This window comes from Mastigoproctus giganteus, chromosome 3 (assembly GCF_048544385.1).
Source record: "Mastigoproctus giganteus isolate SK-2022 chromosome 3, ASM4854438v1, whole genome shotgun sequence".
Lineage (NCBI taxonomy): Eukaryota > Metazoa > Arthropoda > Arachnida > Uropygi > Thelyphonidae > Mastigoproctus > Mastigoproctus giganteus.
The window spans coordinates 154,568,040-154,591,453 of NC_143577.1; the positions used below are offsets into that span (position 1 = coordinate 154,568,040).

Sequence of the window (23,414 nt, forward strand, 5' to 3'; positions counted from 1 at the left end):
ATGGTTTAGGTACATCTTTATCTAGAAATCACTGTTTTTATTTACTCTTATGTTATTCTCAGATGTTTACATTTTCTTTATATGTAAATAGTTTTTCTCACTTAAAAAAAACTCATTACTTTCAGTCTCTCCCCACCCACACAAGTTGGAGGTAATGGTGACATTTGATTTTCTTTTGTGTATTTCCTTACCTATCATGCCTCTTGCCATTTTTCTGTAGTTTCTTGAGAGGGCTGAAAAATAAAACTCATTCTCTCTCTCGACAGATTTATGTTGTAACATTAAGCATGTGCGTCCATAAGTTAATTCATCTGTTTCTTACATATCATTTCAATGAATACTATGAGATTGTAATTTGTTTATTTTTCTGTTTCCATCTAGAGGCTCGCTGACAGCGTTTAGTGAAGCCCTGAAATATAGCCGATATGTTAATTTAAATAGAGGTGTGGTAACATATCAATGAACAGCTTACACAAAAATTCCCCTTCCAATTAAGAAAGAATTGGCATTAATTTCTATAGGCATATTGCTACTTCTTCAATATACTATCAAATATAAATGTTAAGACGAGCTGTTTTTAAGTGTTGAAATAAAATACATATGTGATCAGAAATGTGTATTCTTTTTATCATGCATAATTAGTACAATAAGAAGTGAAAATTTTATTACAAAAATGTCTAACAATAAGTTAACCATGATTTAATGTTGCTTCAATACTACTACAGTCTCAATATTTCAAACAAATACCCACACAATCTATAACTTTCACATTTGATCTTCGACTTAACATAAACACCAACAAGTAAGACACTGTAAAAGACAACCAGTAACAATATCTACAACAATATATATGGTCGGTCCCTAAAGTAGCAGCCATTGTTACTTATGAGGAGAAAATTTGGGATTGGTGGGACCCTGAGTAAATGATCTCAATTCATAGGGTCTTTGTCCATGAACAGTGGCTGCATCCAAGTCACTCTTTCGAAATATGATCATTCGGACGTCAGTATGGAGGTAGATCCTTCCAGATTTGGAGCTGGCAAACCTAAATGAAAAAGATATTTACGGAAACCTAAAGTTAGTAAACCTAGAGAGAGAGAGAGAGAGAGAGAAGGCAAATCATGAAAGGGAATGAAGCTAACTTTGATAATTTGCTTGATACATTGTCAGACTTCTTTTAACCATCATCTCATTCACTGTAACAAACATTTTTGATCATGAAATTGTTAAATTGACAGTTTTATTATTTTGAATTGGAGGGGTAGGTTTAATAAGTCCTTACTTAAATATATGTGCACTAAAAAGAAGTTAGAGAGAACGAGAGACTTAGCATATGATACAAGAAAGCGAGCTTGTATAGCATCAGCCAAAAAACAAACAAAAACTTCCCATTTCGCCCATTCACTCCAAATGCTTATCTAGTTCTGCCTTAAGTTTTCAACTTCCACTACAAATGATGGAAGTTTGTATTAGTATTAGCAATGGCCACCTGGTGCAAGGAAGCCTATGGCTTATGCTGCACCAGCCAAAAAAATAAGAAAAAAATTTAAAAATAATAATAATTAATAAATAAGAGAAAAGGGAAACCTAAGTGTTTTCCTCTTACCATACATAATTATCCAATAATTATCCATAATTATCCATACATAAGTTACCCATGTAGGTAACTTATTCCTGTAATTTATACCTCGCTGGCTCAAATAAAACTTCCTGCAATCCAGTCTAAACATCTCCCCCAGTAACTTGAAATTATGGCCCCTAGTTCTAGAATCATTTATAACTATGAGAATTTCATCCTCATTCATTTTGCTCATGCCTCTCAGAGCCTTAAACACCTCAGTCAAGTTTCCTCTAAGATGTCTAGTTTCCAAGCTCTGCAACCCACATATTCGAAGTCTTTCCTCATATGGATGCCCTTTTGCTGATCTCACCAGACGAGTTACCCGTCTCTGGACCCTCTCAAGAAGAACAGTGTCTTTCTTTAGGTGCTGTCTCCATATCTGAACACAGTATTTCAAGTGTGGTCTAACAACAGCCTTATATGATGGAATTATGATGTCCTTATCTTCCACTACCAGCTTCAGTTCATCTCCACCAAGTGTATAAGTTATTTTGGGGTTACTGTTCCCCAGGTACAATACCTTATACTTTGCTGGATTAAAGCATAGCTGCCATTTTTTTTGACCATCCTTGAAGTCTACCTAGGTCATTCTGAAGAAGCTCTGCTTGGAGCAATCATTAACTACTCTACCGATCTTTACATCATGCCCTCTATCCCTTCATCGATGTCATTTATGAAAATCAAAAACAAGTGGCTCTAATACTGATCCTTGGGAACCCCACTTCTTACATCAACCCAATCTGAGAAATAACCATTTATTACAACCCTCCTGCCCTAAAGCCATGCAGCTATCCATCTAAAGACTTTCCCTGTGATTCCAATCTGTTCCCACTTATAAAGTAACCACTCATGTGGGACTGAGTCAAATGCGTTGCTGAAATCCAAATAATGTTGCAATTATTCCCAACGTCCAGCTCACCAGATTAGTTAAACATGATTTTACCTTTACAAAACCATTCCTTCAGAATTCCATTTCTATCTAAGCGATCCTGAATTCCAACTTTGATCATTGTCTCCATTATTTTCCCTTCTACTGAAGTTAAGACTGACTGGCTGGTAATTTCCCACTTCACTCTTAGAACTGCCCTAATGTATTGGACTGGCAGCTGGACAAATATACACTGGCATCCCAATCCAACGGAATCACTCCCAAGTTCAGTGATACTTGCATAATTAGCCTCAATGGTTCAATGCACTCATTTTCCACCTCCCTTAAAATTATAGTGTATATGCGATCAACCTCAGGAGCCTTACTGGCCTGTAGGCTCGAAAGTTTTTTTTATTAAATAAACATGTTGTTGTTGATATGGGGGTTTGATGGCACATAAGCTACTTTGGATATAATGCGCCTATTCATTTATTATAAAAAGAAATGAGATTCTCTAAAGTTATTGGTCTACCAAGTTCTGTCTTGTTCATAGTAAGGGCAGTCAATGAGAATGTGTTTAATACTCAGATTTATATTACAAAGTGGACACTGTGGCGGGTCGTTCCCTGTGAGTAAATAAAGGTGGGTCAGATAAGTATGTTCTATTCTTACCCTTGAAAGGACTACTTCTTCTCATCTTGATGTGCGGACACTGGAGCGCCAAATTTTTGGATCACGTTTAAATTGAAAGAGTTTATTATTAATTTGAGAGTGCCATATTGCTGTCCATTTTGACAGGCATGCAGCCTGAATGGTTAATGCATAGTCTGATGGTGGAACAGGGATATTAGTTAAGTCTAAGGTGGTTGGATTTATTGCAGCTTTATCAGCCAGTTCATCGCCCAAAATGAGCGGGAATCCAACAGAAGGTGACAAGTTGATGACATTCTTCAATCTGTAGTAATATGCTTTTTATTTCATCTAGAACAGGGTGTACTTTATCTAAGGAGTTACATAAAGCCAAGATTGAGCTGAGGGGAATCAGTGTAAATAACAGATTTTAAAGCACAGTCAGAAGAGAGATTTTATAAAGCCAGTTTGATTGCATATAATTCAGCTGAGAAGATACTGAATTCAGATGGCAAGGATGCTGAAATAACGGTATTTGGAAACACTGCAGCCGCTCCAATGTTTGAATTAGATTGAGCCGTCTGTATAAATTGGAGAAAAATCCATCTTTGAGTGTGAGCTTCATAAAGATATTTGATGTTTGTAAAATATTTTTTCCCCATTGAGAGAGGTAAGTGTCACAGGTCGGTATAGGAGGTGGAACCCATGGTGGTCGAGTACAAGTTGTTACCTGTTGTACGGAATGGATGGAAACATGCCAAATTTGCATCAGTTCAAGAAGGTGAAGACCAGCTGGCTTTACGTTGCTTGGTTTATTTCTAAAAAGGTTTTCTAATGGTGGATTGAACATTAGTGGGGGCTCATGGGTATCAATATAGAGACTATGTGCTGGTGATGTTCTGAAAGCACCGAGTGAAAGTCTCAAAGCACTGTGTTGAATTGGATCAAGACAGCGCAATGCACTCAATCTGGCTGAATCATAGATGGGAGCTCCATAATCAAGACGGGATCTGATTAATGCCCGATATAGCCGAAGCAGAGATTGAACGATTTGCGCCCCATGTTTGGGAGGATAAAGCTCCAAGTATATTTAACTTTTTTTAGACAGGAAGATTGTACATTTTTAATGTGGTCTATAAAATTTAACTTGTTATCAAGGGTTAATCCTAGAAATCTGATGCTATTAGTGACCGGGATGGAGACATAAATTTGAAGTTCAGGATCCGGATGAAGTTTGCGCTGTCTACAAAAATGAATGGCAACTGTTTTCTGCTGCGAGAGTTGATAGCCATTGAGGCTGGCCCACTGTTGTATTTTATTAAGTGATATCTGGAGCTGCCATTCAATAGACCTCATGTTTTGGGAATGGCAGATGGAAAGATCATCTGCATAAAGGTAGGTCTCAACTGTATTTGGAAGCTGATTGGTGATGGAATCTATTCTAAGAGCAAACAAAGTGGCACTCAGTACTGATCCCTCTGGTACTCCTTCCTGTATGAACGTTTTGGAGAGGGCATGTTGGTACTGAACTTGAAACGATCTAGTACGTAGGAAGTTCTGAACAAATATAGGAAGGTTGCCTCGCAGACCAAGAGAGTAAAGATCACTAAGTATGCCATGCTGCCAGGTAGTGTCAAAAGCCTTCTCAATATCTATTGAAACCATTACAAGATGTTAATGTTTAACAAAGGCATTTCGAATGGCGAATTCAGCTTTGACCATAAGATCTAAGCATGACCTATTTTTACGAAAGCCATATTGGTTATGGCTCATTAGATGTTGTGACTCAATGATCCATATGAGTCTTCTGTGGACAATTTTTTCAAGGATTTTGCTCAGGCAGCTTGAGAGAGAGATCGGTCTATAGCTATAGGGGTTAGTAAAAAAAAAAAAAAAAAGTAAAGTGCAGCCATTATCAACCCACTGCAGGATGGAAGCCTCCTGAACAATTCATGCTGAGGGAAATGGACCATAATCTGCCACGCTGGTCCAGTGCAGGTTGGCAGATCGACCGTATTCAGCAGTCAGGGGCTTGAACCCCGGTCTACTCAAAGAGCGTGTGCTACTGCACTCCCGCTCCTGACCACTTGGCTACAGAGGTTAGTTGGATCTTTCCCAGGTTTTAGGAAAGCCAAAACAGTAGAGTGATGCCAAGAAGCTGGAAAAACATTTTCTAAAAATATACGATTGTAAAAAACCAGGAGCAGGCATAAAGCTTTGTCATAGAGATGTTGTAGCATGACATAATAAATCACATCTGGCCTGGCAGCACCATTGTGGGCTGTTCTAGTGGCATGCAAAAGTTCAGAGTATTGCAGAGGTTTGTTATATGGAAGAGGGCTGGTGGTTTGAAAGTTTATGGCATGCTTTTCTGGAGCATTAGCAACAAAGGCCATATTGCTCCGGGATATGCGGTGGTCATTCCTTGACCTTTCCACATCCTCCGTATTTGGTGGTGACAGGCTCGAACCCCGGTCTAATCAAGAAGCATGTGCTACGCACTGCTGCTCCTTCCCACCTGGGCTATGGAGGTAACCTTTTCTCTAGTGTTTTTAATTCGTTGGAATGATGTAGAATATGCTGATGCTGCTGATATTTCAGCAAAAGTATTGCCCAAAGCATTAGCAATATCTAAGGAACTGGATAGAGCTTGCTCTTTCCAGGAGAGGTTTGGAGAAGTTATGGTAGGAAACTTACCAGATGAACTGTCTAATTTTTTTCCATATAATTTTCGGATCAGTGTTTTTGTTAAAGGTCGATGCAAAACGGGTCCAGGATTCTTTCTTGGCTTGCCTTTGTGTAAAACGTGCTTTTGCCTTTAGCTTCTCGTAATTAATGAGGTTGATTGTGGTTGGACATTGCCGAAATAAATTCCAGGCTTTGATTTTTGCTTTTGTGCATTCATCATTCCACCAGTAATTATAATGCTTGTGACCAGGGGGATTTGATAATGGCATTGTGTCCTTGGCCACTTTTAGGAGATGTGATGTGATCTGTTACATTATCAATATTCTGGAGCTGGATTTTTTGCTTGTCAAGAGAGATTGATGATCGAAATTTTGCCCAGTTTGCATGAACAAATTTCCATTTCCTGCGGAGTTTGTTATGAAAAAATTGCATACGACTGGAAGGTGGTCACTGCCCATAGGATCATTTAAAATGTATCACTATGATTGGAAAGTGTATTGGAGAACAAATTGAGAGATCTATTGCTGAGGTGTGTCCACTTGGGAGTTGTATGTGAGTGTGTGCACCAGTATTGAGTAAGGTGAGGTTTTGTGACTCTAGAAAGCTTTCAACGAGTCAACCACGTGTGTCTAGTTTAGGATCGCCCCATAAGGGTGGTGCCCGTTAAAATCCCCTAATATACAGAGAGGTGGAGGTATCTGTATTAAGAGATCTTCAAGATCTTTTAAACAGTAAGTATGGTTTGGTTGTAGGGGACTTAGAGGGGAACAGGTATCCTGTGTGTTATCAGACACTCAGCCTAAAACACTGATGGATCCAATATCTCTCTATTACAGAAGATTTAGGAGAAGTCCGGTTGGCCTGCCTCCCTAAAATCCACTCATGCACACCTTCTCGATGGTAAGCCCTGTTACGTCACTTAGGTGGCAACGAACGTGTAGAGTGGTTCTCTTCAAGACGCCTGGTCAGCATGAAGAGGAAAAGACCAAACCCTCCAGCAATGAGAGCACAACAATACAAATGGCCCTCAGTCCCCAGCAGCTTTCACTCTCCCTCTTACGGCAGCGAGAAGATCAGAGTGGAAGCAGAGGGTGCTAAGAATCTCTGGGTACGACCAGGCTGCCATGCACGGAAATTGAACTTGGCCTGTTATAACGTACGATCACTCATCGGTGAAGCTTGGCCTGTTATAACGTACGATCACTCATCGGTGAAGACAGGATATTAGAGCTGGAAAAGGAATTAGAAAATGTGAATTGGAATATCATCGGTTTGGCTGAAACAAGAAGAAGAAATGAATCACTTATAAGTTTATCAAGTGGAAATCTGCTGTACACCAATGGAAACAGTGAAAGGAGTGGAGTTGGGTTTCTGGTCCATAAAGATTTTAAAAACAACATTTTGGAATTCAAAAGTACATCACCAAGGGTGTCAAGACTAATATTCAAGATTTCTAAGAGGTACAAGCTAAAGATTATAATGATTTATGCCCCCACTTCGAGCCATGATGATGAAGAGGTTGAAGAAATGTACACTGAAATTGAGAGTCTTCTAGATGAGCAGAAAACCCACTACACTATTATTATGGGGGACTTCAATGCTAAGGTTGGAAAAAGGCAAAACAGCGCAGAAAGAGGAACTATAGGAAATTTTGGAATTGGTGAAATAAAAGAGGTGAAAGACTTGTGGAATTTGCAGAATCTCAAGGACTGTCAGTAATGAACACTTTTTTCAAGAAAACTGTGAACAGAAAGTGGACATGGAAGAGTCCAAATGGATTAACAACTAATGAAATCGACTTCATCCTCACTAACAGAAGATATATTGTGAATGATGTTACCGTCCTGAATAAGGTAAATGTTGGAAGTGATCACAGAATGGTAAGATGTACACTTGATATAGATGTAGGAAAGGAAAGGAAAAAACTGACTCAAGTAAATAATACAAAGGTCTTTGAAATAACAGAGGAGGAGAAAAAGCAGTATGTACTGGAACTTAAGAACAAGTTTGAGCTTCTGCAGACTGCTCAGGACCAAGATATCGACGAGGAATATTACAACTTTCTGAAAGTGATAAAGCCCAAGAAACCTATAGGGAAACAGAAATCCAAAGAAGAAAAAATTAGTCAAGAAACACTTGTCATGATGAACCAAAGACGACAACTAAAGAGCAAGAAAAACACTGACAGGAAGAAAATTGAGTATACTGAGTTATGCAAAGCCATTAGAAAGAGACTCAGAGAGGACATAAGAAGATTTAACACAAGAAAAGTAGAACAAGCATTAAGGGAAAACAAAGGATTTAAATCAGCAGCCATGAGCAGTAATACAGAAAGACAAATGATACTGAAACTGAAGAATAGCAATGGTGTACTTATAAACAGCAGAGAAGGCATAATTCAAATAGCAGAAGACTACTATAGAGAATTATACAAGGAGCGAGGGAATAATACCAGCAGTGGGGAAGATGGATTGCAAAGTAGCAACACATACGACATACCCGATATTCTTCCTGATGAGGTAGAACATGCATTGAAGAAAATGAAGAATCGGAAAGCCCCGGGGGAAGATGAAGTTACTGTAGAGTTGTTAAAATTGGGAGGAAGAGACATAACACAAAACTGGCAAGGCTCTTCACAAAGTGCATTAGAAAAGGTGTGGTGCCTAAGCAGTGGAATAATGCAATCATAGTTTTGCTGCATAAGAAAGGAGATAAATCAGAAATTGGAAATTATAGACCAATTAGCTTGTTATCCCACATCTACAAGTTGTTCACAAGGGTCATTACTAACAGATTAGAAAGAATACTTGATGAGAATCAACCGAAAGAGCAAGCTGGCTTTAGGACAGGATTGTCAACTATGGATCACCTTCACGTAATATCACAGCTAATGGAGAAAGCAAATGAATACAAAACACCATTATGCCTGGCATTTGTGGATTATGAAAAGGCATTTGACTCCATACAGCATAAGGCAATGTTTCGGGCACTGGAAAGACAAGGCATAGATACTCCATATATTATGATTTTGAAGAAAATATATGAGAGTGCTACATCCTTTATTAGACTAGACAAAGACAGTAGGAAATTTAAAATCGAGAAAGGAGTTCGACAAGGAGACACAATATCTCCGAAGCTGTTTACTGCTGCCCTTGAGGAAGCTTTCAAAAGATTAGACTGGTCGCAGAAAGGAGTCAATGTGAATGGAGAGTACCTAAACCATTTACGATTTGCAGATGACATTGTGGTCATAAGCCACGATCCCAAAGAATTAGAGGAAAATCTTAATCAGTTATGCACAGTTAGTAAGGATTTTGGACTAAAGATGAATATGGCTAAAACAAAAGTAATGATGAACAAGTATGCCACGGAAAGGGAAATAATGATTGAAGGAGCAGTAATTGAAAAGGTGGAGTCATATACTTATCTGGGACAAGTTATTAGCTGTAATAATGATAAATGGCTGGAAGTCAAGAGAAGAATAAATTTTGGATGGATAGCATTCAGGAAATATAGTCACATACTGAAGAGCAATATCCCAGTTTGTCTGAAACGTAAAATAATGAATCAATGTATACTCCCCACCATGACTTATGGAAGTGAAACTTGGGCACTCACCAAAAGAATGGAAGAGAAGCTAAGAACTACACAGCGAAGAATGGAACGAATTATATTGGGAATCAGACTGTTAGATAAGAAGAGAAACACATGGATTAGGCAGCAAACTCAAGTAAAGGACATTCTTATCAAAACTAAAGAACTAAAATGGTCTTGGGCAGGACACATAGCTCGAAGACATGATGACAGATGGACTAAGAAAATAACAGAATGGTACCCAAGAGGAGCTAGAAGAAAACCTGGAAGACAAAAGCGGAGATGGATAGATGAAGTTCATGAGGTATTGAGTAGTAAATGGATGGCAAGTGCTCAAAACAGAGGGAACTGTAAAGTTGCTGGAGAGGCCTTCATCCTGCAGTGGATTGAAAATGGCTGATGATGATGATATTGAGAACCAGTGTTATTGAAATATGGAGAGAGTTATATGAACAGCAACAGCTTCTTTTTTCAGTTTGAAGCTTCTTTTTTCAGTTTAAAATATGTTTTTTAGTTGGGATCTTTGAATTTATCAGGATTGCTACACCACCATGGGCAGCATTTGCTGTATTATGATCTCTTCAATAAAGACAATAGTTCTTTATTGAAGGAGAAATTTGTGAGATTAGGTAAGTTTCCTGAAGACAAAGGGAAACTGGAGAATATTGGTTAATTAGATCACAGATATCATCTGTGTTGCAACGAAAGCCTCTGCAGTTCCATTGTAAAATACAAGGCATTATTTGTGTTTAATTGATGGAACTGTATCTGACTGCTTTTTGAAGGTTACTGGCTTATGATGTTCTGATTTAGATTTATCTTTTTTGGGGAAAACTGGCTGACCTGTGTCCATTTCTTCTTCTGCATGGATTTCTAGAAGGGGATCTTCCTGTATGGATGTGCCATCTGTGTCCATGGTTGTGTCCTGAAAATGTTTGACTACATTTGCGTTTGAACTATGAGATATAGTATCTATGACTGGAGTAGGAGATGCCACTGGTATTGTCAGAGAAGTGGATTGTTGCTTAGAAAGAACATTTCTAGCCCAATCAGAAATTGATTTGTTAATGGGAACTGTTACATCAGTTTGAGTGAAGACTGTCTGATATTTTTTTACAGCATTGGCATAGGTCATATTTTTGGTTATAGTAGGAGCAACTAATTTTCTCGCTTCTGGGTGACCTACTTTGTTCTCAACCTTGTATTTTACTATTTTTTTCTCAGTTTTCCACTTTTTACATGTCTTAGAATATGCAGGATGGTCACCTTTGCAATTTGGGCAGGCCATTTTTGTAGCTGTGCAGTTACTTTGTATGTGATCTGAGGATCCACAATTAGGGCAGACAGGAACTCCTCTGCATACAGTTTGTGAGTGGCCATACTTTTGGCATTTGTAACACCTTAAAGGGTTTGGAATGTAAGGGTGGATGCGGCAAAGTAAATAACCTGCTTTTACAGAGGAGGGTAAGTTGGGTGTATTGAAGGTGAGAATAATATTTCTTGTAGGTGTAAGTTGATTATCTTTTTTAACCATCATTCGTCTTGTCCCTGCAACTCTTGGGTTATTTCTTCCTCGGTGACGTTCAATAAGTCCCAACTGGATATCACACCCTTAGATGAATTTAGGGTTGTGTGTGGAGATATTTTAACTGGAATGCCAGCAAAGCTTGTAAGTTGTAACAGCTTCTCAGAATGTCTGTGGTTGGTGGTTTCTACTAGTAAGTCTCCTGATTGCAGTCTCTTCACCGTCTTGGGAGATCCTGCAATACCCTCCAGATGTTTTTGTATGACAAATGGAGACAATTTATAAATGGGCTGACTAGTAAGAGAGTGGATGATTAAGAACGATGGGCAAGGTTGCTCCATCCGATCAGTCTTTTGTCTCTTTGGATTATTGTTCTCAATATCCTGTTTGCTCCTTTTAGCCCTTGGCAAGTGGACTTGCCTGCCAAGATTTCTGGTCCCGCCATGGGAGGCAGGAGCAGTGCCACTAGGAGGCCAAGCTGTTAAAGTGTTAGTTGGTTAGTAACCTAGAAATATGGATAAAAAAGAAAGGTGGCTTTTCAAGTGTAGAACGGTTTTAAAAAAATAAGGCATTAGAGAAATGTACAAACTTAAAAATAACTTTAATCGCCTTTGAAGAGCACTTTATAAATCTCACAAATATTGCTTGGCCTCAAAATACGCTTGGCACCTGGAGCCAATAAACATGTGAAATTTCAACATCACTCCCATAATTTCTCATTGACATAAAGGGTTTTTCTTCTGTAAATATTGATTTGGTTTGTTCTTCTCTTCTTTGCATTTATATATGTGAAGAATTACTTATCCCCCCCCGCAAGCAATTTTTCATAATCTGCCTTAGCCAGCCAAACCTTTTCTGTAGCACTATTACAGATCAATTTGTAGCTGTTATACACTTCTGTACTTTTAATGCTCTAACTTTTCCATGCTGTCTATTTCATTATTCATCAACTTGGACTCCTCCTCGTGGAGTATTTTTTTTTAAATGTATATATGCATATTTTTAATTAATGTTTTAATTAATATACATAAAAAATATGTATATTTTTAATGTATATTCAAGGCTTTCAACTATCAACCACCTGCTAGCTAAAGGCAAATTTCCACACATCTATTCTACAATTGTCTTTCCTCAATTTAAATTTGTCCCCTCAGGTAAGAGGAAGAATCCCATCAGAATTAAGCTTGCTCAAACCATTCAAGGCCTTATACACCTCAATTAGATCACTTTTCAGGTGCCTAGTCTCCAGATGCTGTAATTTATAGAACTTAAGTCTTTTTGGTAAGAGCAAGCCTTTGTTCCACTCACCAATCTCATTGCCCTTCTCTAGACTCGTTCCAGCAGCTCTACATCCTTTCTAAAATGAGGCCTCCAGACCTATATCCTCTATTACTACTACTTTTATTGTTTAGAGAAGAACACAGCTCTTAACTGACTACTTGTACTCAGCCAGAACTTGTAAGCCACATCATTGCCAAATTAAATTTGTTTGACAAACTTATATAATATGATTAAGTATATTATTCTACAATATGTAGCAATAGCTGTGCTGTAAAACTGAAAAAAAAAAAAAAAAAAAAAAAAGATATATATAAAGATTGATAGCAAGAAATGAGGAACACAGGCATTACCTAAGATGGATGAGGTAGCGAAGCCACTTGTGAGCTTCCGGATCATCTTCTGAAGCATCAGAAGGCATATACAGTGTTCTCTGTCTAAGGAACGTCTGTGAATTTGGTGGCATATCTGAGAGTTCGTAGCGAACCACAAACATTTTCACTACAGTCTGATGAGGATTAAATAATGTCTAAAATAAATGGGAAACAATAATTAAGATTATATCAAAAAGATGTAAAAAAATTGAAAGAAATAAATTTTGAATTTTGAAAAAAAATTTGAAAATGAATAATAGTATCTAACATATATATATACTGGTGTTCAAAGAAGGTGCATCACCCCTTAAAATTGTAATTGTCGTCCGAATAACGTAAGTATATGGCAATATTTCTTACAGATTGCATCAGATAAAATTAACACGCGTAGGTGATGACATAATATTGCATCAGCTGTTACTTTCAGCTATATAAGCATGCTATTCAAGTGTTACAGTCATTCCTTGCTTGTGTCAGGATGGCAATTGATGATGCCACGAAGAAAGAGTGCTATTGTTGCTTTACGTGAGGAAAGATGTTTTTCCCATCATATTGCTTATAGAGTGTCTTGTAATCAGTCGACAGCGAGTAGATTTCTTTCCAAACTCAAGAATACTGGTTCTGCTGATAGGAACCGGATGCAAGCGAGTCTCTATGCCAAAACAGAACAGTGTTTTGAAGTGCTTATGCCTTAAAAACCGTAAAGCTTCTTTGTCTGAGCTGATATGAGAATGGGAAGAATATACAGGAGTGGTAGCAAGTGCAGTAACAGTCAGAAGACGCCTCTTCAAAAATAGACTTGTAGGCCATCGTCTTAAGAAGAAGCCCCTCCTCATACAAAAAATGAAAAAGGCCCGATTAATGTGGTGTAAGGAGGATGTCAAATGGACCCCCGAGCAGTGGAAGTCAGTTATTTTCTCAGATGAGAAGAAATTCAACCTCCATGGCTCTGATGGGAGACAAACAATTTGCTGTAGACGAATACCTGGCTATATTGGAAGGCAAATTGCTGCCAACCATTAGAGACCATTTCAACCTGCCAAGGAACTGCATCTTTCAGGATGACTCTGCTCCTTGTCATTGGGCAAAAAATATAAGTGGGCACTTCTGTAGTTACTTTAGTTTCATTTCTGTATTAGAGGTTCAACAGTAATGTGTTTACATTTGTTACAGGTAAAAAAATGGTTGGAAGGACGGTCCATTACAACTCTTAGCTGGCCAGGAAACAGCCCAGACCTGAATCCTATAAAGAACTGTTGACATCGTGTGGAATCTGCAGTTGCCAGAAAGAAACCAAAGACTCTTCGTGAACTTCAGGAAGCCATAATTCGTGTTTGGAACCACAAACCATCAGTTGATTATCTTCAGAAATTGATCTCGTTAATGCCTCAACGGTGTACTGTTGTCACCAGGGCCAGAGGTGGTTCAACTAAATATTAGTTTGCACCTGGTGAACTTTCATTTTGTTTTCCATTTAAAATGATAAACTGAAGCAAACTGAGGGCTTCTGATAACATTTCAGCCATAACTGTAACTGTCTTGTTCAACAAAACTGTTGTATAAAGGTTGCAAATGCTCATTTTGGAATAGTTTGAAAGCACCTGTTAAATATTACTTAGCTTTGCCTTAACTATTAATAAATATCTTTTGTTTATATTTCTATTTGTGATGCTAGTCATTAATGTAACATACCATTGTGAAAAAGGGTTAGAAATATGAAATTCCTAGGTGATGCACTTTCTTTGAGTGTGTGTGTGTGTAAGATATATTAATGTATCATATGTAATTTATCAATGTTGCATTCACTGAAACCATTTCATCAACTGTATACCTCTTTTCTATATAACTCTTTAAACATTTCCTTTAAAGAGTTACACTGAATACCCATTTATATATACAGCAATACCTCGCTTAGCACATTTTCCAACAGCATGGGTTTCACTATAACACTGTTTTCAATTAAGTTTAAGTCAAAAATTTACTATACATATTAAAACTCATTCAATAGTCTAGACACGTACTCTATATATATATGCTGCATTGTTGTAGCCTAGGTACACATACATATATGCTGTGGTGTCAACTCTATTGTCTCACATGCACATGTGTCAATAGCTCCCCTCAGGCAGTCAGAGGCAACATGCTACTGTGTTCAGTATTCTTAATTCCATCCTGATGAAATGAAGTGATAGATTTTCAAACTTTTCACTTCACAATTTATTTTTTACTCCTTTATATACAATTGAAAATATATCTGCATCTTGGCTAGAAATCACTGCAAACAACATGCATTCTGTTTTGCCCCATTTGGCAAATGATTTCACTGGTTTTGAATCACAAGTTCAGACAATTGCCGAAGACATTGTGAAGATCGGAAGAGACTTGGGATTTGAAACTTTGGACACTGCCAATGTACATTACTGCATTGACTCACATGATGTGACTCTTCTTGTAGTTTGTCTGTTACAAACTGCAGAATTGTTTTCCTAGAAGAGGAAAACAATTCTGAAGTGGCACCAAAAGAATTTTCAGCAGAAGAATTGGAGAAAGTTTTTCGGGGGGGGGGGGGTGACATGGCCTGCGAGGCGATTATGAATGGAGATCTGAATGTTGAACATAGCATCAAGATACAGCAAATTTTACAAGATAGGATTTGAAGCTACAAAGACGTGTAAGCCGAGAAAAAGAAGGGATGACTTCATTATTGAAATATCTAAATAAACAAAGCTTTTTTTTCTCATCTTTCATAATGTCTTTTCATTAATAAAATTTTTGCAATATTTTTAAATTTCAAATCCTTTTAATTGGCTATCAAGTGCAAATTGTTTATAGATTTATTGTAATTTGTTTATAGACTGTTTCTCTTGTATGCATTCAATTAAAACCCAATAATAATTATACCTCAATCAGCACTGTTTCACATAACACTGAACAGTTTCGGTATCGATTATCAGTGCTATGCGGGGTATTGCTGTGTGTGTATATATATATATATATATATATATATACACATTAAGCAGAATTTTTATTTTTTTTTTTTTTTTTGTAGTTGTTGGCGCATAGGCTTCTGTGGCTATAATGCGCCTCCCAAGATTTTTTTTCAGTACTTTGATCCAAGCCCGAGGCGGGAATCGAACCCGCGACCTTTGGGTTGCCAAGCAGGCACTTTACCCACCCGGCTAGCCCGGTCGGCTCTACACATATTAAGCAGAAATATGTGCGCATGAGCAAATTAAAGTTTTGTATGCTTATTTGACTTTTACACTGAAAAAGACAGATTTGTGTTTATATTTTATGTATAAATATTAAGTTTACAACAGAATCCCCCCCCCCTTTTTTTTTTTGGAAAATAAAAGATAAAAAAAACCATTTAACTTTTAATAAAAATTAAAAAGTTAAAAATAAGAATGAACAAACAGTATGCTTAATGGGAAAAGAAGCAGCAGGAGCAATCCATTAGGAAAAGAAAAAGGATTGGTATTATCCAAGCAGAATTAAAAAAAAAAAAAAAAAAAAACCTTTTCAGAAAATTGGTCAACTGGCACTTTCCAGATGCCACATTACTATGTTTGTTTGTCACTACTTAGGAAAGATGAAATATTGTCCAAACCCAATCCAAAAAAATAAAATAAATAAATAATAATAAATTTTTAATTTTTTAGAAAATTAATGACCAAACTGGCACCTTTCAGATGTCACAATACTGCATTTGTTTGCTACAAGCATGCTATCAATGCTGGGTTAAAGGTGCCAAACAAGCAACTCACCTTTAACCCAGCACTGACGTCACATTTAGCCCAGTATACCATTTGATATCCTATATAAGCAGTGAAATTTTGAAGCTGTTTGGAGCTAGTATTTCAAATTCATATCACTGTTTCTGTAATAGGATGAGACTGGCTTAAGGCCAGTGCTGCATAGTTTACAGCTAGGAAATTACTAGACTTAAAATTTCACATCAAAACACACTGAATTTGGTGTAAAACTGATTTTTCATTCAAGTAATGTTTGAACATCCTATCCATATTTTCCAGTATAGGAAAATATGTATGGGATGTTCAATGATGGCAGTGCTCAGATTGACAAATTGCCACCATTAAATGTTAAGAAAACCTTCCACAAATCAAAATTATAATAGAATTTTAAGCACTGAAGCAACAGAATCAATAAAATATTCAAATGGTCTAACATACATAAAAGCAAGTTTATCTCACGTTTACAAAAATTTGAGGCAAGACTTTCCATTCTAGTTACCAAAAGGTTAACTCAACCATTATATTGGATTTAAAAAGAAAACAGCAGTTTTAATGTCCAAATCATCAAATCTTGTATTTTAGTAAGAGAGATTTTACAATTTCCATAAGATATCAAGTAAGAATCACTAAAAGTTGAAGTTGCAAGAACTTTTTGTTGGTAAAGAACTTAGAACTCTGGGCTATTCGAAACACTGGTTTTAAAAATATCATATAAGTTTAACAACAGTATTATTCTTATTAAGTTTGTCTATCTACCACTAGCCACTCTGTAGTGTTTAACTTAAGAGATAAAGTTAAGAGTTGTCTAAAATTTATTACATTGTCTTAAACCAGAGTCAATTCTTTCGTAAATGTCGCAATTATTCCCAAAGTCCAGCTCACCAGATTAGTTAAACATGATTTTACCTTTACAAAAACATTCCTTCAGAATTCCATTTCTATCTAAGTGATCCTGAATTCCAACTTTGATCATTGTAAAATACTGAATGGGGAAACTAAAGATCAAACACTTATTTTTTAATATGACTTTGTAGAAGTAATTTATAAGATTCTAAGGCATATCTGCTGCCGGGAAGCAAACTTGCATCAAAACAAACAAGTGCTGTGCCTTAACACAAATATTTGTCCATTCAATTGTTCTCTGTAAAAGGTAAGGTGCAAAATAAACTGTTCGAAATCAGTACACTGATTGAACCATGGGCTATTTGCATTATAGCTCGGATTTTTGCTCAGCATCAACTGTCCTGCCTAGAAAGCACTATAAAAGCTGTATACTTGGTTCACAGTTTCATATGTTCTTTACTAATGTTGAAAATTTTTTTTTTTATAGTTTGGTATTTTCCACAAGAAAAGGTAACATTTCTGAAGGTTATGCTTGTTGAATTTTAACTCTTTAGTTTGTGAAAAACAAAATATCATCCTTAGTGTGCATCTACCAATAAAATTTTACCCTAAAGGGTTATTATAATGGATCCACAGCCCGGGGATATCAGGACCAAAAAGAAACAGGGATGGGCAGTAGCTGATGATGTTGAAGCTGATGAAATTGAATCAGCTCTTCATAACATCATCTGATATTGAAATGGAATTCTCTATTCAAGTGATCCAAATTCTGAATCTTGCTCAAATACATCTGTTAATGTTAGAATGCTACAAACAACATATGCCTGTATTACTTAGAGAGGTGATTCCATCCTAGATGAAATTTCTTTTATTTACTAAAAAGCAGTGCCTATTTGTTCCAGCACTCCAGAGAAATAATCTAATTGGCGGATGATATTGAACCAAAATCTATAAAAAATATAAGTTATACTAAAGGCACACAGAAGTAAATATAAGCAGCAGCAAACAACTTAAATAATGAAACCTAGCATTTCAGACCTATGTGAGATACCCAATCAGTCAATACAGGGGTTTTTTTTTTTTTTTTTTTTTTTTTGATACAAATAAATACAGTACTTAAATCTCTCTCAAGATTAAGGGCACAGCCACTTAGCATTAACATTAGTAGAGGCATGCAATGCAAGAAAGCAAGCTTATGCAGCATCAGCCAAAACAACCCAAAAAAACTCGCATTTCACCCCTCCATTCGATCCAAATGCCTGTCCAGCTCAGCCTTAAATTTATTTAGGCTATTATTATTAGCATCCACAACAAGAGATGGAAGCCTGTTCCACCAATCAACTACCCGCTGGCTAAAGGAAAATTTCCGCACATCTATTCTACAACTTTGTTTCCTCAATTTGAAACTGTGTCCCCTCAGGTTCTTAGTCTGAGCAAGAGGAAGAATCCCATCAGCATTCAGCTTGCTCAACCCATTCAAGGCTTTATACACCTCAATCAGATCACCTAGCAGGTGCCTACTCTCCAGGTGCTGCAATTTGCAGAACTTAAGCCTTTCTTGGTAAGAGCACCCCTTTGTTCCCCTCACCAATCTTGTTGTCCTTCTTTGTACTCGTTCTAGTAACTCTACATCCTTCCTAAAATGAGGCCTCCAGATCAGTACACAGTACTCTAGGTGTAGCCTGACCATTGTCTTGTATAACGGGATAATCACCTCCCTGTCCCTGCTAGCAAAATTCCTATATATCATTGACAAGACCCCATGACCTACCCTGGCAGCCCATCTGCACTGTTCAGCAAATTATTAGTTTGTTTGGCTGTTTTCATTTGTTCAGTCGCAGCTGACTTTCGGAGACTTTATGGACAGGCTGCCTCCATGCTGTCCAGTCTTCAACAGCTTCTTTGAAGTCCTTCGTGCTCATGCCATTAGTACACCGTTGCAAATGGGCATGTTGCTAAGAAAGGTTACACAAGATAGTGTTTCTCCAGTAAAGAAATCATAATTCTCTGGAATAATGAGATGTATTTTTTGTATTTATCATTTTTTTGAAATAAAAATTGAAAAGAAAACTTAGTTAACTTCAATCCTTAAAAGGAGTGAAGTTAACTAGGTTTTCTTCTTCCCACTGAAGCATGACCTGAGATCAGCACAATAAGGAACTGGTGGAACAAAACACAAGTACAGGGTTTATTAAATTGCCAAGTGGAATGAAGTGTACTATTATCAGTAATTATGGAGAGGATTTCCATAACAGGAGATTATTCACCCACTGGCAATTACGTTAAATCACATAGAGAAAACCCTAAAATTCACAGCTTTGCAGTCAGCTGATTATGCATTGTTTGTGCTTTGATTAGTCACTAAATCTAACATTAGTTGGAAATTGTCTGTTATGTGTACCCAGGAATCTCTGCAGTAGATGAGTGTTTACTGGTCTAGAAGTTCTTGTCAATCAGTTGCTTCCCTGAGTGATTTTAATTATAAATGATAATGTATATGTATCTGATATGTAGTTTGCAAAAGAGTGCCTCCCATTTCTTCATTTAACGGTAAATGACAGCTTTCTTCCCCTTGCGAGGCAGAGGAAAGAAACTTATCCACAAGCTTTACATTAATTAGTAATTTGACCTTATAGTTGCTAGTCATTTTGTCGCTGTACTCTATGATTTAAAAATTATAGCCAGTAAAGTGCTACATTTATTTTACATTTTAATGGTGGGTTTATAAAATTCATGCTAGTGCTTCAACAAGGAACTATGATAGCAACAAGAAGTTAAAAAACCAAACATTGTTCCTGAACTTGAAGTAAAATATCAAAAATGTATCAGAAATTGAGGTTCCACTTTAGACTTTGCCTTGAACATGCTGGCACTTTCTGAACAAGTTTATGGCAATTCATACTAGAACTCAAAATTGCCATATACCTATATGTCAAAAATGTCAGGATAAGAACTCCGCCCAAAGTGTTAATTTTTAAATGATAATAACAATTAATATAATAATAATGTGTATAGTGTATATTTTGTAGATAAAAGTTCATTTTGAGATTCTAGGATTAGTACCTTTGTAAGCCCACCTGGATGAATGCCACTAGTAGGTAAATATGTAAATTATTGTTTTGCATCTAATAACAAAGTCTGCAGATGGCCAGATGTCTATTCCCACTAACAGAAATCGCAAATCCATAGCTGGGAGATTAAAACAATAGTCCAAGAGACTGCCCCATGTAAACAATGCAGTCATACAAGGTATTTCTTCCACCTGAGGCAAATAAAAATTTTGCACCCCTACCCCCATATAAATAAACACAAATTTAACAACAGATAAAGAATTAATGAAATACTGAAAAACGCATGTCATCTTCATTCGTTTTCTATATTTAAAAGAAAACAACAAATAAATACATATTACTGTATATAAACAAATATATTTTTAAATTGCACATTCTGCACCCCTGGTTTTGATGGAACTTGGGAAAGTTCCCTGCCAAATTATGGGTGGGGCACTTTCCCAAGAAAGGATTTCTTTATCATTTAGGATGATAAAGAAATCCTTTTAGATTTCTTTATGCATTATTCATTTAACAATTCAAGGGGGCTAAGGCAGGGTATCACTTTGAGCTGTTAGTAAAATCTGGAATAATGTCTGAATTTCCAGCTGCTGGGTGAGCACAATGTCTAATCTTTGTGCCAATGTGATTTTTTGACTGGTTAAGTTAATTTAAAGCACAAACTCTACAATCTGATAACCTCTAGATTTAACCACAGTTAACAGGAAGGAATCAATAACCAGTTAATGTTTAAAATATAATTTAAATAAAAATATCTTGTAAGCAAAGAACTTAACTCTCACTTGTCCACAATCCCTTAACCTCACTATTTGCAGATACCCTTCAGAATAAAAATCACCACAAACAAAGTTATACTGCATAAACTATTTAGCATATTTTTGCCTTATTCAAAAGATTTCTCTAATTAATTTTTAAATTAGAAACTAGAAAAAACTTCCCCTGAAAAGTATTAAGAGTTGCTCCATAGTAAACAGAATCGCTTGAATGAAGAAAAAAAAAAGTGGATGAAAAATTACCCCATGTGATTAGCAACAAGTTAATATAGAAAAGGAAAGAATGCCTGAAAGAACAGAACCTAACCTAGGGAATCTCAAGCATTAGGTGTGAAGCTAGATGGAATAACCCTCCATTAAAACAAAAATAAGTGGTCAGAATGTGAACTGATGATGAAATTGAAAGTGAAACTACAAAATGGAAACATACTCAGAAGGCCTTTCCATACCAAATACAATCAAAAGGCTTGGAAATATCAAGAGTAACTGCTCCTGTTTCTCCAGACTTTTTCCACAGCCAACTGCAACTTTAAACACAAAGCGTATTGAAAATCCTATAGCAGAATTATGATACAAATGACCAAAAGAACCCTCAGAGGTCAGGAACCTTGATACATGAATAATTCTTGACTTCAAAATATATTTTTCTGAATTCAGAATATATTTTGTCGAATTAGCAATAACTGTGTTCTATTGGCAAGAGGGGCAGACTTCCAACCAAATGATGTTCAAATTATTGGTACTGCACAAGATTTCAAAATCTGTTGCTGGTTGTAATCACCACATGCACAGTACTAGACATACTTTGAAGAGAAATGATGGCATGCGAATACAACTCAGCTTTGAACCAGTAGTGTTGCATGAGTTGGGTGGACATCATCCCCTGTCTTCTCTTACCCATTCCACCAATAATTTGTGTGACTTCTGGTTACAAAAACGTCAGGACAGTCATAAATTCCTTTCTCCCTCCCCCCTTTTCTCTTTACTTTTATTCTGTGACACTTTCTGTTTTTTTTTCTCACTGCATCCTTGAAAATGTTACTGCATACAGATACTAGTCACTATTTGCTTAAGCACCAACTCCACTAAATGACCGAAGATGTCTGTAGGGATCTGCAGCCATGCTGCCAGCAAAGGTTTCCACAGGTAATATGAGACATCAGCATAATCACCGTTGCGTGTCCATATGCCTCAATTCCCTATTCCAAACATCCCACGGATGTTCAATTGGACTGAGAATAGGTTAATCTTGAGGTCAGTCAAGGTGGGTGATATCTTCGGTGTGTTCCTCGAATCACTCACGCATAGTGCAAGCCTGATGACATGGTGCATTATTGCCTTGGAAGATCCCATTTCTGTCCAGGAAAAAATGCAGGATGCACTTGCTGGAACTTGTAACTAACCTTTCAACTGGTTGCTGCTCTTGTTGTTATAATTTATTAATGTTCTGGTTTTCAGGAGAAAAGAACACTGAAACACATCCGGCGAGCATGGGCTTGGCACACCCAGGTCCTGAGCTGGATATCATCATTCTTCTCTTTCTTGGTGATTCCCTTCTACTTTTGACTCACACTCTCACTCTCTCTCTCTCTCTCTCTCTCAGGGTAACTCGAATTTTTTTTTTTTTTTTTTTTTTGGCTGGTCCAGCACATAAGCTTCAGGCTTCCTTGCACCATATAGCTAATAATAATAATAATAATAATATAGGGGCTAGCTTTCTGTCTCCTGCAAGAGCAGTTAAGTGAGGCCACCACCATGAAATATGTTAGGGATTCATCCTTTTTTAATTTTCATATTCATTACTTTTAAACAATCAAAGCATTAACAGTTTTAAGTAGGTTAAACCTAAATTTACTTGCCATTATAAATCTTTAAAAAAATCCATGAATTGCATAGATAAAAATGGGGAAAACCTTTCTTCAAAACCAGCTCACATTTCAAATCTCAGGCTGATTTAGGGTTCAGTGAATAACCACATTGCAAGTTTAAACAAAATCCAACACATTACTACCAAATCTCTGTTGAATTCACATGGGTATGTACAAGTATTGATCTCTAGTATTGGTTTTTATAAGGTACATTTTAAATTATTGTTATCTATATAAATTCATTTAGCTAATTTTATATTTTGCAGATTCATATTCTATCTTTTGGTTATACTTAATCATAAATTATTCTGCTTACAATCAAAGTAAATTCTTATTTAAATTTAACCGTTGATACAAGTATGTACTTTATAATTAAAGATATTATTAAAATGACTAATTAATAAAATTTTTAAATAAGTTTTTTTTAAACCTTCACCTCTGGGTACAATGGATATAAGAAAAATTTTAATTAAAAATAATAGGAAGAGACAATCAAATGAACTAGAAGCCAGCATGAGCAAAAATG

General features: G+C 36.6%; 1 protein-coding gene across 1 annotated transcript in view; it reads right to left on the reverse strand.

Annotated features, from left to right (window-relative positions):
• Positions 1 to 683: 683 nt before the first annotated feature.
• atos (atos homolog atossa) overlaps positions 684 to 23,414 on the reverse strand; it is a 370,092-nt gene continuing 347,361 nt past the window's right edge. Inside the window, exons 11-12 of the mRNA XM_090369459.1 lie at positions 12,558 to 12,733; positions 684 to 1,045 (exon numbers count right to left, since the gene is read on the reverse strand). Coding sequence (XP_090225585.1) covers positions 880 to 1,045; positions 12,558 to 12,733 — 342 coding nt within the window. The 3' untranslated portion in view covers positions 684 to 879. The remainder of the gene's footprint in view (positions 1,046 to 12,557; positions 12,734 to 23,414) is intronic.